The following is a 16,303-nucleotide window of genomic DNA, read 5'->3' as shown; positions in this document are numbered from 1 at the left end:
CAGAGCATTACCAGTCACATCTTAGCAGTCATGTCTTACCATACATTGTCAATCATTATATCATGCTACATTAATTAGGAGTTCAACAGAGCAAAGGCACAAGGGAAAAAACTGTTTCGATGTCTAGATGTTTTGACATATGGTACTCTGTAGCGCCGTCCTGATGGTAGAAGTTGAAACAGCTTATGTCCAGGATACGAAGGGTCTGCAGGTATCTTCTCCGCCCTCCTTTTGACCCTTGCAATATACAGGTCTTCTATAGAAGGCAGGCGGATTGCAATAATTCTTTCTGCAGACTTAACTATCCGTTGAAGTCTATATTTGTCCTGCTTGGTTGCGGAACCAAACCAGACAATTATAGAAGAACAGATAACAGATTCAATAATTCCTCTGTAAAACTGTACCAAAAGCTCCTGAGATAGATTAAAATTCCTAAGTTGACGCAGGAAGAACATCCTTCGTTGTACCTTTTTGATGATAGTTCTGATGTTAAGCGTCCATTTCAGGTCTTGAGAAATTATGGAGCCCAAAAACTTAAAGGACTCTACTACTAATACTGGGCTATCGAATATGGTAAGAAGAGGGGAGTTAGAAGGATTCTTTCTAAAATCCACAACCATCTCTACAGTTTTGAGTGTATTCAGTTTCAAGTTGTTAAAACTACACCACAGGGCCAGTTGTTGTACCTCCTGTCTATAGCAATTCAGCTATACAGTAGCTGAACTAGCAATTCATTTTCTGCTTTATTGTTACCTTGGGACATTATGCTCCCAAATGCCATGCAAATAAATCACATGTAGTTAATTTTCTAGGACATGCATCACTTCAAACTTGAAGGGATGAATATGCTTTGGAGTATACGTGACACCAGTTGTCAACCACTGCAACTATTGAGTGGTCCTGGAAAAGACACCGCTTCTTTAAGGTGTTGTGGACAGGTGCTATGTTCATGCTCATTTGTACTCCAAAGCACAATTAGGGTTCAATCTCCATTTCTATAAGTCACTTTTGGCATTAAGAATGATGTGCAGTTATAATTCCTAAAGTCCTAACCATTCATGCGTTTTTTCTGAAATCCAAGCAAAACTAGGTAAGTAAGTTTCAGTCAGTCACTGAATGCTGTCACCTTCACAAATGTTAGTAATTTGTTTTTACTGTTGTCCTTAATTAGGTACAAATGTATAGTTAATATCACTTCGTTCAAACAATAGAAAAAAACCTTGAATACCACGGAAAGAAACATTTAATATAACTCAAGCATTTATGCTGAGAACAGTTTCAATTAATGTCTTTATAAAGTTGTTTGATAAACACCTTTCATTGGATTAATATTTGCCACTGTGCCTGTTACACCAAACTGCCAGAGCAGAAGCACCTATAAATTTTCATTCATACTAGTTATCAAAAGATGATTCACTTTTTTAGTTTATTATCTAAAGATGAAAGTGACTTTTGCTCCATTTTTTTCTTGTTTAAGAAAAAAGAATAGCATTTGGAATGAAAAAGTTTTTGTGTAATTTCAGTGCAGAAAAATGTGTTTTTGTACTGATGAATGTCAAATGGTCTAAAACCTTCACTTTGACATCTTCCTAGGTGATAATCTTCTTGTCCTCTTCCTCTGATCCAATCCCCAGAAGTGCTCAAATGAATAGAAAAGAGGATGTAGAGAGGGCTCCTCCAAAGCTAGTGGGATGGTGTTCTTGACACACTCAGCAAGAGAAGAGAAACATCAGTGATAGCAAAGAAGAGCAAGATCTGGCAGAGAGGGCATGCTGTGGGTCCCATCTGTTAGGGAACTACACTTGGTGGGTCCCAGGAGGCAGGCTTTCTCTGCTGTGGCATCTGCCCTATGGAACATTCCCCCCCACCCCCGAAGTGAGGTTAGTGCCTGGCTAGTCATCAGGCCGTGGATCCCAGGAGATCGGTGAGATCTTAAGGTGGCTCTATTACTAAGGTTAACATTCAGTCTCTCTTGTGCCTTGTTATTTTTTATAATGATTACTGTTATATATTTATTGTTTTATTAATTGTTTACGCCACCCAGAGTCACTTGTGAGATGGGTGGCCATATAAATTTGACATATAAATAAATAAATAAACAGGGCCCTCCAGAGATCAATAGTGGGCCTCTTTATAGAAAAGCGGGGTTAGGAAATGATCAGTTATGCCAACATTTAAAGTTACCTTTCTTATAAGACAAAAAGTCAAGACCTGTTCTCTGTCATTATAGAGCGCAAGACATGGAACACTGGATCTAAATCATAGTAAGGCAGATTCCAAATGAATGCCAGAAAAAAGTTCCTAACCATAAAAGCAGGTGTTAGACAGCCATCTATCAGGAATGCCTCTGAGCAGCTGTTGGAGTTTTGACCTAAAAGGCCCTTTCCAAATTTATAAAAATACATTTAGTCTAAACACAATTTAGGCATGGTCCAATGCATGATTTTTCAGTTAAAGTATAATGTTTGCATTTTCAATGTAATTAAATATCAATGCATGATTGGTTTATCATCATTGCAAATACTCCTTGGGTTTGTTTAAAAGAAATTTATTCTACTGAAGGAAGCCCAAAGGTCCAGCGTATGACAAGAACTTGGGATAACTTTTAACCCACCAACTAACATCTTCACATATTCAGTTACTAAGACAGTCTTTCAGCAGTTTATTCATTCTAGTGCCTCTGGTTTTGAATAATATTGTTCTGGAACAATTATTTTTACTAATTCCATTTCCAGTTGCCATGCCATGTAACTATTTTAAGCTGGCCCAACTAATTTTTAAATAGAAGACCATGTTAATTCTTCTGCAATTGAATACAAATTAACGAATGCTCGCATTCAGCTCTGGAAGAGGCTGCTGCTAGAAATCGTTTTGAAATAATTTACCTACTCATCCACAATAACTGGTCCTGGGAAGGCATCACTAGACATGAAGTATTTGCATGCAAGCTCAAATCACCCTCAGTGAGTATCTGTAATGAAATGTGTGGTGAGATGTCTACTGCACACTAGTTTCCCATGGACAGAAAGTAATGCAAAGTTACTTTAAGTGACTGCTTCTTGTCTCCAGATAGTCACATAAAGTAGTCCTTACACAGAAGCTCTTGAATTTTCTTTTTTAGCACAGTAAAACATACATTGTGAACCAGTTCAGAAAATCCAACTGACATGTCAAAGAAGAGTGTTAATACTGATCTGTTAAGCAGCTGGCTTCTACCGAAGCAATTCTAGTGGTTGCTTTAGGCAGTGGTGACCAAGGGGGTACCTGTCTGCTCCAGGTGCAGGCAATAAGGGGGATGCTGATGCTGAAGGTATGAGGAGACCAGTGAAGGATGTGGAGTTGGGTTGCTGCTGCCAATCAGCTATTAGGTGGTTAGTGGTGGCACAGCAATGATGAATGAAAAAAAAATCTGCCTTCACCTGGGTGTCAAATATGCTAGGTACGCCACTGGCTTTAGGAGACATCCATCCTATACCACAGCCCATATTTTACTTCATATTACTGAATAAGATTTGCTCCTCATTGTGACTTTTTACTAAAATCCCTGGAAGTTAGCTACCAGTGACTGGCCAGGATGCATATATAAGATTTTGAAGATAAAACAAAAAAGTTTGTTCATGATTTGCACAACACAATGCAGATAAACTTCAAATGTGCCAAATATGAAAATACATGTATTTTCCACTCTTTTCTGTCTGCTCTTTCTTTGCTATAATTTTAAAAATAAACGGTTGATCTCCTACCATCATTAAAATTTAATTCTATGAATTGTAGAATGCGCTTATTTTCCAAAACAGGCAGTTAGTTGCGTCTTTAGAGCCAAAAACTCTTTTATAAACCCTGGAGAATGATTCCAATATTCCAAATAATGAGCTACTACTATGGCTATTTACTGCTCCAAGAATCAGAGGCAAGCATATGTATCAGCTGCAAGGGAGCAATAGTGAAAGAGGGCTATTGCCTCCTCTTCAAGTTGCTAAGCTTCCTGAATTCCTATCATTGGCCATTGTCCAATACAGAATACTGGCCTAGATTGGTCCAGTGGGGCCCTTCCTAAGTTCTTACTTACTAGATAAATATGTGAGTTGTGCTGGTCACAGCTGAAGCTATCAACTAGTGCCTTCTGATCAGCAGTATTACTGACTAAGGCAATACAAGTAAAAGCATACAAATGCATTCTGACTAGCATATCAAATGCTTGAGTTGGTGGGGGAGACACTGATTTTTCACAGTCTACAGAACAACTGCCAATTGTTCCTGTTTTTCAATTCTGAGGGAACATTCTCCTTGCATAAGATTAGGCAACCTGGTACTCTGCAGATTTTTGGGACCTTAATTCCCATCAATCTCAGCCAGCACAACTAATGGGAAAGAATTGTAAAAATTTTCATTAAAAACATCTGGAAGGCCAAACGTTGTCTGCTTCTGCCATCGTAAAACAATTGCTACTTTTTCTAGGCAGAGGCAGATCTGTTCACTTCAGATACAGATTAAAATAGGGATGGGCAACTTGCAACCCCCTTGTCATAGCCCATGAAAGACCCAAGATTACGTTATAGAAGCAAACTGCCAAATAATTGTAACACAATCTTCCAAGGCCTGGGGGTTAAAGGAATGAAATGGATGCACTTAACCTTCAATGGCCTTATTGCACTTACTTAAAGACAAACCTAAATAAAATGAAAACCTATTGGCCTCAGTTTCAAAAGAAAATAAAGCAAAGCAAAGCAAAGCAAAGCATGAAAGGCATCACTCTTCCAATTTGGCCCAAGAAGCATTCACTAGTTATCTTGATCCTACCAATCACTATTGGAATTAACAAGTTGCTTCTATCTAGGTCAGCCACCTGAAGTTCTCCAGAAGTGCTGAACTGTAACTCCCATGCCATCCCCAGCTGAAGATGACAGAGATGTAATATAAGCCATCTGGAAAATGTCAGGTTAGGGAAGATTATCATAAATCAATGGCTTAACTCTTTAGGAATAATTTCTTAGCACATATATCTATGACTTACCCTGTAATGAATGGGTATGAAAGAGAAATTCTATGTACTACCTTGCTAGTTGTTTCACTGTGAAGAATTAGAGTCCCCATTTTCCATTGTAACATGCATACTACATGTTCTGTAGTACTTGTCTCATACTACAAATCCCAGAAACATTGACATAAAAATCTTCCTCTCTTCAAGGAGTATCCATGTGAGGAACTGTGATATATGGTATCAAAACTAATAGACTCACAGAGAAATGGCAGCAATGTGAACCTACTGTAACATGTAGACCAGGCCTGAGTTGGAGGTAAGCTTGAGAGGTATGAGGTTGATTTATGCAGTGATTCAGGATCAGCTCCCAAATTCATAGGAAACTAGAAGACTTCACATTGTCTGTCATGTGTACTACTGTATTCTTGTCTTGAGTTAGAAAGAAATCTAATGGAGCATTGTGGAATCCAACTACATGATTCCTTTAGCAAAAGTTGCTTCCATTGACAGAATAGACTGGTTCAGTTTTCTCCCTCTCCCATCCTCAGACTATGCACCACAGATTTCTTAAATCTTATGAAAAAAATGTAGCCCATTTCCACAGGTGAATATTGAACTTATGTAAGTGCTGCCCCCAATGCCATGGGGCTTGAGAGCAGCTTGGGAAGCCGAGCCAAGCCCCAGAGGAAATACTGTGAAGACGTTTTTGCAGTGTTTCCTTAGGAGGTATGAGGCAACCAGCCTTCCAGTGGCCAGAACCCCCACCTTCTTGCTTTGAGGGTCAACTCCTCACAAAGAAACCAGTTGCCATCCCCCTTCCCCCATGAAAAACAAATGCGGGAAGGGAAGGGAAGGGAAGGGAAGAGAAGGGAAGGGCAAGAGAGGGGAAGCAGCTGACCTGGCATTTTTGTACACTTTTATTGGCCAGTTGAAGAGAGCTTAGGCCAGAAACTTGGGAAAATGGGACACAGGATGAACTATGTGGAGGACTATGTTGAAACGCTGCTTGAGAGCATGTGAGCAGCTTTAGGAGGGAAAGAAAAAAAAAAAGGAAAAACGTTCAAATTTTGCTAGGTGTTGGATATCACCCAAAGAAAACATTAAATGAAGGCAATCCCCCAAATTATGCCTGTATACATTATAAAAAACAAGGCATCGTATGGAACAATACTGACCTAGCAGCAATGTAGAGGGTTCTGTCCATTATCATGAGCAACTGGATGTCCAGTCTGTGCCTTTGTGGAGTGTTGTGTCCTGGTTTGTGACCCACAAACACTGGATACTGTTTTGTATCTATAAAAAGCAGAGAAGATTGAAATAAAAGCAAGAAAAGCAATAGAGATAGACAGATCCCTAGGTGCTTTAGTTAAAATGGTTCTGATTATAGTTAAATCACACAGCAATAATCCAATTGATCATAGTCTTCTGTTTTGTAAAGCAATTGGTTGTTATATCCATCATCATCTTCATCACCATCATCATCATTTTCTTCAGAACGTGATGCCCTCAGAAAGTCTAAAGTACATCTCTGATCTTCCTTGAGAACTATCTATACTGCCTAGGGCTGATGATATTTGTAGCTCAACACATCTAGTGTGCCTATGTTAAGAAAACTTCCTTTAGGCATTTAAATATTTAACAGTTACATTTGGCTTTCTTGTCAGTCTTTGCCGCATTCTAAACAGCTAGACCTGGATTAGCAAAGTTGATCTGTCAGGATAAGATGTTTTACAAGAATCTAGTAATTACTCCAATAGCCACACTGTTTTGTGATTAGAATAAATGGACATGATTACAGGCTGCTTGCACAGGGCAACATACTAACCATGCTTTTGGGAGAGATCAGAGGGACTCATTCATTGAACTTAATAATTTCAGAGTTTTGTACTAGTAAAGACAATGTATTTTTATTTTCTTTGCAAACTGTTTTGTAAGGTTTTTATTGGAAAGTAAGTTATCTTCTTTTTTTATTTTATTATTTTCTGAAATGTCTGAAGTGCCCTCAAATGGAGGCTAACCTTATAAAACTTTAGAAGCAGTAGGTACTCTGTCCAATTCAATACGTTTGTGTTCATACGCATCTCATAGGTTAAGTACACATAACAAAAATAGAGCCTTTTTGGCTACTGAAAAAAACCCAAACCCAAACAAAAAACATTTTGATGACTGTTAATAACCCAAAATGCAGAGATGAATAAATAGTGATAGAAGTAAAAGGGAGATTGGCATGACTGATAAAATAAGGGAACTAAGGAAACTCCCCTGCAGTTTAGTAATTTATTGCTTAAGCCAAGGGAAAGGAATCTGCGAATACTGAAATTGATTGATCGATCAAATTTCTACACTGCCCATCTCATTGTGCCAGTGACTTTGAGTGGCTTACAAATAAAAAAAAAATCATACCAGATCATACCAGTCATGACCATCCACTAAAATACTAGGCCTAGTTTTCCACAATCCTTAGCAGAAAACAACTAAAATTGGTGTGCAAGGTTATTTAGGCTTAATGCAGAAAACACTCATGCACCCATTCTCCCCCCACTCCAATTCTAGTCCCATTCTGATAATGCCACTATATTACCTCTCTGTATAAAAAAAGGTAATCTGTAGCTGAATAAAAATTTCTTAAACCTGATTTAATGGATTTATTTCTTGCCCTTCTGCCTTAACACTGAAGTACAGAATCAATAGGACAGGAAACTTCAACTCATCATTACCAGGATTAATTTCTTTCTTAAATAATAGGGAAACAGTTTAGGATTTGAGTTGGTATAATGTTTCTTCAAAGTTCAATGAAATGTTTACATCTGGAATTTGGGTGAGATGGAGATGCAGGTACTTTAAGAGAGTTGATTTCCTAAACTTAAAATACAACAACTTAAGACTTCCATATGGATTGTGTGCCTCAAATTAGGATGAAATAAAATGAGTTTGTGCCCATTCCTTCCTTCACTTGGTAAAGTTGACCACTGGCCTGATAAGTAAATAAATCTGTGTAAGATGCACCATGCCAGTTGCCCAGCATAGCGTGTAACTTTTTTTGAACATGCAGACAATACGGTCAGGAATACAGTAAACCTTTTCTCAAAAGTTAATTTGGCAGATTATTCCCCATTATATAATTCAAATGAAAATATCCTAAGTAGACATAAAGCCAGGAAATAAGCCGAGTTCCAATTAAATATTATTAATGCATCTACTTCTATTATTGAAACTTAAGATACAGAACATTAGCTTGTTTCAGTGTCCCTTTCTTTCATGAACTAAGCTAGAAAATTTAGCTAAACCCTTTAGCTTCTGATTTCCAGCACCATCTCTCTCAAATCAAATTCAGTGTTTGATTTGTGCTTTTATGGCTTGCACCAAATATATCCTCATGGGAAACCCTTCAATCTCTAAACTTGAGAAAGCCCAGGACAATATCAATTTATGTCTAGTTTAGTGGGTCTGCTGTGACATTAAAGGTCAATTAAAGATAGTTTCTTTTAAAAGAAGTTTATATGCATGTAGCCACGATGAAATAGAATTTTCTGAGACCTCCAGTATCCATCTGCAACTCCTCCTGTATTACTTTATATTCATCAAAATAAAAAAAATGATCCTTAATTTATTATTTTGTTTACATCCCAATTAAATACTATGAACTACAAAATACTTAAAAACTCCTCAGTGCATTCTGATGGGGTTTGGAAGTACTTAATTTGTAGTATTTAACAATGATGTACTCAATTTGTAGCACTTTTGACACTGAAGTTCTACATTAAGCATTTTATGACCTTTTTAAAGCTAGACATTGCAAATGCTTTCTCTTTGATGCATCTGAATCCCAATGGGGAACAGAATGGTGTACTAACCTTCTTCTTCCAGGCAAACTGCCATTTTCACATGGATTCAAATGGAAACTATTTTGTGTTCTTTAGTTCTGTTTTACATTAGACTTGCAAAGGCTTAGCAAGTAGTATGTTTATTGCTACATATGTGTGAATAAATACAGTAAATAAATACATAGATAGATAGCAGGTTAGTTAAACGAATAATCATTCAGTTCTGAACAGTATGTTCAGAATTGTGCTGATCTGGAACAACAGCAAAGGTTAATTCCTCTTGTTTCAGGGAATGGAGTGCTTTTGTTTTGTCCCTTTCATTTTGGTTATGAAAGAAATGTTGCCTAATATTTTTCAAGAAAAAGATGTGACTGGAAAGTTTAACATGCTGAGGAACAGTGACATGAGACTGTTTAGAACAAGGTTTAGAGACATGAATGATAACTAAAAGTTCTTCTATAAGACTGGCCCTGAAAACAGAGATAAAGTGAATTGTTTTGCACCAACGAATAGGTAAGGTTGTGACCGGGAAGGTGAAAGAGTCTGGTTGTTCTCAGAGGATGCAGAGGAAAGGATGTTTTTGCCCTGCTAAAGCTTGCAGCCCTCAATCTTGCTCAGCAATAAGCTATGGCCTGATACCGGGAGGGGAGGGGGAGAAAATATTCCTGCAATTTCCCTGCCTTTCATACTTACAGTTGCCATGCGAAATACTGATTGGCTCAGGATCTTCTGGGAAATCAGCCCCAGCAAAGTGTAGCAGTGTGAAATATAGCAGCAAGGCTTCTGACCTCATAGTAGTTCAACTGGGAGACTATTCCTTCACTTCACCCTGTGAAATACAAACAAGAGAATAAGAGCTTTTTTTTTATCAACTAATTCTTAGACACTATAAACAAAGATATATTCTCCAAAGCCATTGAGTAACAAAGACTTCTTCTGCCTTTTCGATATGCACAATAAAATATTACATGTATTTATTTTAAAAGGAAAAAAAACAGTCTGAAAATAAGCATTAACACCGGGCAGCAACGGCATCTTCTCTGCCCCTAGAAGTTGCTATAACTACCAGAGAACATTTTCTGTCCTGCATTGATGTTTTACTCTCCAATAAGAAACTTTGTCCTCTGAGGGTTAGTGTCCACAGCCAGTTTTAAAAGCCAAGTTAGCTCTAATTATTGAATTAACAGAATTATCTTCTAGTTAAAATATTAATTTTAATTAACTTACTAAGAAAAATATGGGGAGCACTTTGTTACACAAATTCTCACGTGTAAAATGAGAGGTTTATATGCCTAGGCAAATTTCATGGGGGTCTTGAACCTATAATTAGTATAGGAGCGGGTTTTAATCCCATTCTGTCCAGTTTTCATTATTTTCCAGAATTTCAAAATGTTAAGGAAATTTTTATTTTTTTCAAGAAAGTTGTTTTAGTTTGTGCTTGTCTATCATTCCAGTTTTTATGCAAAGAAAATTAAAGCTTTGTAACTAAGTTTGAGAAAGTCCATTTGATCCATATTGTCCTAACAACCAGGAAACACACCGAGACAATGAACTGGTCTCTAATATTTATTGCTAGTACTTAACAGGAATCCTAACAAACTGAAGAAGCGTGGGAAAAACCCAGACATATAACCCCCAAGGGTTAAGGTGGTCCCGATCTGTGTCTCTTTGAATGGCTGAACAATTCATCAGTGCTACGCATGCGCTTGACAGTCTGAATGGGAGCCCCCTGCTCGCCATCCTTACTCATGACATATATAAACCACTAACCCTAACTCTTTTGAAACTGTAATATTAATACATATGTATCTTTTCCTTGCATCAAAACAAGCATTAATAAGCTCTGCTTTATTTCAGAATGAAATTTCACAGCCAATATTAGCTTATCTGTCCAGTTATTAACAGTGATTAATTCTGTGATTCAGGTATAAGATATTAAATTAAAACACCTAATACAGTTAAGGTGGAGAGTTGCATATTTCTTAATACACTATGAAGAATCTTAAATTATGCAAGGGAAATTATATTACTTTTAATTGCTTATGTTTAACCATAAACATAATTTTAAAATTACCAACCTAGGAATACATGTAAAGGAGATGGGAGTGGGAACCACATTTTCAGAGTCATGTATGTTTACACCAGAGGGAAGCAGCTGTGTGAACAATCACAGGAAATAAATTTAAGCAACTTAAACATGCACAAGAGTCACCCATTCTTTGCATGTAATTAAAATAAATGACCTTTATACTTAGGACTACAAAATCTGGGCTGCAAAAATCCAGATAATCATGAGATGGCAGCAAGAAGTTATAGTCTTCTTTGCAGCCAACTAGTAGTCATCTTGGTTTTTGCAGTCCAGATTCATAGCCCTATGTATACTGGAACTAACTCATAAGCAACTTTTCAGCTTTGACATTACATCAGCAGACTCTGCTTCACAGCTCATGTATTTTCAACTTTCCCAACCTAATGTCCCAAACTGACTGAAGTCCAACACATCTAGAAGGTTCCAGGTTGGGAAAGGAAGATGTCTATCAACATGAGTAGAAAGTCATCTTTTTTATATATAAGTTGGCAGTTGCATAAACAGTGCCCTACAAATCCCTGTTCAGACAGTCTAGGAAGTGGGAAGCAGACCTTCAGCTCAGGTTACAGTCCAAAATGAACTTTACACTGTTTATTTAAGCATGGGAAAAATACTGCTAACAGGAATTCCACCCCACTGAAGTTGGATTATGCTTGACATCTCACTGCAGCTCATGCATGCTTTTGCTCATTTATCAAACTATTTCTCTTCCAGTACAAGCATAATAAAGTTTCAGAATAAAATGATCATAAGAGTGTTCATGAGAAGCCTCATGTGGCCTAGAGTGGTAGGTGGCAGTATTGCAACTGAAACTCTCCCCACGACTTGAGTTCAATCCCAGCAGAATCTGGATTCTCGGGTAGCTGGCTCAGGTTGACTCAGCTTTCCATCCTTCCAAGGTCAGTAAAAAGAGTACCCAGCTTGCTGTGGAAGGTGACGGCTGGGGAAGGCAATGGCAAACCACCCCACTATAGTCTGCCAAGAAAATGTTGCGAAAGCAAAGGGTCAGACATGACTCGGTGCTTGCACAGGGGACCTTTCATCTTTGACCAAGAGTGTTCATACTCATAGGAGAACAGCAGGGATTGATGGACTCTACAGAATGACCTATTACTGTAAATATTAGAACGATAATCACACTATATTTATTTAAACTCTATGTCCTAAGAAAAAAAAGTTTGCTTTTTCATAAAAAGTTCATTTAAGAAGTTCAGAAATACAAGCAAATATGAAATATCACACTGATATTGTTTAAACTTTTTTGGGGTGACTTCTGCAAACACATTTTAGGGTAGCAAATTTTTTTTTTTAAAGTTTTTCAATTTTTTTTCTCTCTTTGGACAAGTATCATACTCTTCTGGAAATCGAATAGAAAAAAGGATATTTATCCAAAGAAAATGAATCAAGTCATTGATGTTTTAATTATATTTTCACTCACAAGATTAAGCTGACTATTAATAATGATTAATTCCTATTAACATGGGATACAGGGAACCTCCAGAGAAGGATAAGTACTTTATGTTGATTTGTCAGCCCATGAGCTACCTAATAACTATATGCTTAGGAGAAGTATGAAGGTAGAATTCATCTTTAACTCTTAACAAAATAAGATAGAGCAAGCATGCAGGGCATGGCCTCTGGAATTTTTTTGAATCCCTTAATAGCAGTTTGACTCTGAGACACATTATAAGGAGGGAAGAGGGCTTAAGAAACCATTGGAAGCATTCCAAATCACTGACCTATAACCTTTTCCATAGCTATGCATTGAGGGAAGTATTTTCTGTGCAGCCTTTGGTTTTAGGCCCATTTTCAGACTTGATTTTGGGGAGGGGGGCTGGCTTCTCCTCCTACACCAAATTTGGTCCCATACCATTTTGATTTTGGAAGATAGATGGTCAGTCCTAAGCTCATGTAAAGGGTAAAGCATTTAGTTGGGTTGGAAAGAATAACAAGTTAGGGAATTCATGCAGAGCATGGCTTCTAGAATTCTTTCTAAACCCTTACAATGGCTCAAATTTAGCCTTTCTTTTGCTGCTTCCTTTTGCCATATCAGATTTGGTCCCATTCTGTTCAGTTTTCAGAAAATTCTAATTTATTTCCAATGTCCTGTTGCATTGGGGGAAAAAAAACCTGCTATGTGATGCAGAGTGCTTCTTTTTCCTTGCTGGATTTTCTGTATTGTTCCAGGTAAATACGGTAAAGACAACCTTAAATGGAAATCATCATCATCATCATCATCATCATCATCGCTTAGCTTGTTTCTGGAATCATTTAAGTAAAACTATTTCAAACATTATACAATTTCTGCTACAGGTAGTCCTTGTTTAATGACAGGTAGTCCTTGTTTAATAATGAGCAAGCATTTCCAGTGATGAAAAAGTAACTTTGTGACCAATCCTCACATTTATGACCTTCGCAGGTCTGTTAAGCAAAGGAAAGCTGAAGTAAGATCATAAGCCCAGTCATGGTTTCACTTAGTGACCATTTTGCTTAATGACCAAGTTACTGGTCCCAACTGTGGTTGCTAAATGAGGACTATCTGTACTTATATTATGACACACCTCTTCTATTTACTGTCAGTATTTATATGTAACTGTGCCTTTCCTTTTAGCATTCCCCTTTCTGTTTTACCCCTAAAACACCTGTATGTATACCAATCCCTTCCAGACAGGCAAATGTAGGAAACAAGAACCAATGGACTTTTGAAAAGATTGTTATTGCTAGCTGAAAGCCTGTCAAAATCATTCCCCAGCTCAACTTATGCCTAGCAGAGTCTTTCTCATGCTTCTCCCTCCCATGTGTTGAGATCTTTCTTTTGCAACAGTCTTGTTTCCTGCCCTGTATTCCCAGGGCCTGCTAGACATTCCAGCACAGTGTATATAAATTACTCCTTTCTCAAGAATATATTATCTCATGGTAGACTGTGGTTTGCAATAATGAATCTGGAAATAAAATCACTAGCCTGTAAGATGCTGCAAGGGTCTACTTCTATTCTCCATATGTCACTATTCTATTATTTTCCCAAATCCATAGCTGACATGGTTCCAATCTATTATTCCTAATCTAACTCAGTCAGAAGAACAAAGAGAGCTGCTAATGTATTAAGCATATCCCTATATTTGCCCTCAACATTTGTAGCAACTTCCTATGGATTCTTTTGGAAATAGCCAAACGAATTGGGTGTAAATTTCCAGTTTCTTTAAGCACAAGTGTTTTCCACAAAAAGATTAACACATTATGATTCTAAAATCCAGTGGAGAAGTGCTGAAGACTTTGGACAAGTTATTCGGTCTTTTAGTACATTGTTTAAATATATTGTGTTTTGGAAAATCAAAGCAACTTAATGCTTCTATTCCAAACCAATCACTGTGACTCTCGCACTTTAAATACTTTTCTGTATGTGCTTAAATAGGAAGAAACTGGTGAAGGAAATAATACAGACACACAGAGAAATAGACAGATAATATGTTTCAGACTAAGCAATATATATATTATGATAACAAAAGAGTAATATTAGGCTTTGAGGATGCTCAGCAAGACTTTTATTGACATTTACACATTTTTATTTTTAAGGAAGAAAAATAACTGTTTTGAAAAAATCCTCATCATAGCTGGACGTATGACAAAACCTGTTTCCAACTAAATGTCCTCCCATGCAAAGCATTGGCAGAAAATGCAGATAAAGGTCAAACAGTAATTTTCAAGTGTTATTAAATTATTTCTTTGCAAATACTGTATATACTGATAGATTGTACAAGCTAGTAATTATTTTAAATGCACATTTAAAAATAATGACTTCTACCTATTTCTTCTTTTAAAAGAAGTGTTATCCAGACATAGAAAAACTTTTAATGAATGTGCATTATAATCTCATACATGTTTATTCACAAAACATGTAGTGTTTTAAATGAACCTTACTTCTGAATCAACATACAAAGGGTTTTGGAGAAAGGTTGCAATCCTAAAGCATATTTTCCTATAATATCGCCCTTGTGATTTATTTCTACATAAGCATGTATAGGATTGCATTGTATGTTTAGGGTGGCAACTTCCATTTTTTAAGAACTAGAATAAACATTTTTTTAGTAGTTTCCAGTGTAGATAAACATATACAAAACAGTTGTTTTTTTGACACCTAGCATAAATAAAAAAGGCTAAGACAAACATAAATAAATATTTTGCATGTTTTCTGTATCTTCCTCTTGAAGTGAAGAGTCCCTTTTGGGAGATGGGCGGTGATAAATTTGATTAATAAATAAAATAAATAAAAATAAACAAAATGTGGATAAGTATATCTTGTTCTTTAGCATTCTCATAAGAGGTTGGTCTGAAAATAAAGATTCACTTTTTATCATAATTATCAATTGCTAGGGCTATCTTATTTTATTATTATACTTCTAAGCTAGAATCATACATCTTTTAACATAATGTAAGCTGTGCACAGTAATTTATATGCTGCATGAAAAAAGAACTTACTTGTTTTTTCTAAGCCCATTTCTGAGCATTTTCACTGGATGTGGTCAAGTTCTTTGAGAGAGTATAATTTCTACAATTTGCTGTAGTTTAAAACCATTCTAGATCTAACATTTATTTTAAAACGTAAGTCCTTTTCTTCATAAATGTACTTTCATTAGAGAGGCTGGGAAGGGAGATTGTAAAAAAAAAAACATATCCAGCTGTTGGAAATAGATCAGAGACAACCATATCCTTCTAGATAAATTCATAATTTAGTAATCATCTTTGCAAAAGGAATATTTAGACAGGTGCAAGGACAGCTGAATAGTTATGACTGTCAGAATGTTCCTTTGCATGATGTGATAGAATGGTATATAGTGGATTCCAAAAGCCTAACCAGATCTACAAAATGTAATAGCTTCTTGGCATACTTTATGGCTGATTCCTTAGATTTGTTTAAATATTGCTTGGTGAGTTTAGCTAATGACAGTGCTCATCACTGTATTCTCTAAATTCTTGATAAGAAACATTACATCTTTGTTTAAAAATTAGATCTTAGATCTTACTAATAGTGTTTACAGAGTTGGTTTCATACTTCTGCTGAATAAGAAACATACATTTCCTTTAAAGCAAATGTTCTTTTAAACAATGTTTTGGCATCTGAATAATCCATAGTTTTTCCTGATATCTAAATGTGGCATTGACTAGACTCACACATCCCGCCCATGTTTGGCTTAAAGTGTTTGTCATATTATATAAACCTAGCCAATGTGGTTTGTAAAACATGATTTATGACTTAGTATGATTTATGGACTGGGCCAATTATGGCTTATATAACAAATCATGACTAAGTAAACCGCAGGTCAGCATGCAATCCATAATGTACTTGGTCACGCACAATGCTCCAATTATGATTTAGGAAGTGAAAAGGTGGATTGAAGCAAGGGTCTTAGA

The 16,303-nt window shown here is 36.6% G+C and overlaps 1 protein-coding gene across 1 annotated transcript in view; it reads right to left on the bottom strand.

The window, feature by feature from the left end:
- The window catches only part of SEMA6A (semaphorin 6A), a 177,995-nt gene that overhangs the window by 84,519 nt on the left and 77,173 nt on the right, over positions 1-16,303 (bottom strand). Inside the window, exons 2-3 of the mRNA XM_063295310.1 lie at positions 9,499-9,634; positions 6,157-6,274 (exon numbers count right to left, since the gene is read on the bottom strand). Of these exons, the coding sequence (XP_063151380.1) occupies positions 6,157-6,274; positions 9,499-9,598 (218 nt within the window). The 5' untranslated portion in view covers positions 9,599-9,634. The remainder of the gene's footprint in view (positions 1-6,156; positions 6,275-9,498; positions 9,635-16,303) is intronic.

Source organism: Candoia aspera, chromosome 2 (genome assembly GCF_035149785.1).
Source record: "Candoia aspera isolate rCanAsp1 chromosome 2, rCanAsp1.hap2, whole genome shotgun sequence".
NCBI lineage: Eukaryota > Metazoa > Chordata > Lepidosauria > Squamata > Boidae > Candoia > Candoia aspera.
Note: the sequence above shows the minus strand (reverse complement) of the source record. Positions and strands in the feature narration are given on the sequence as shown.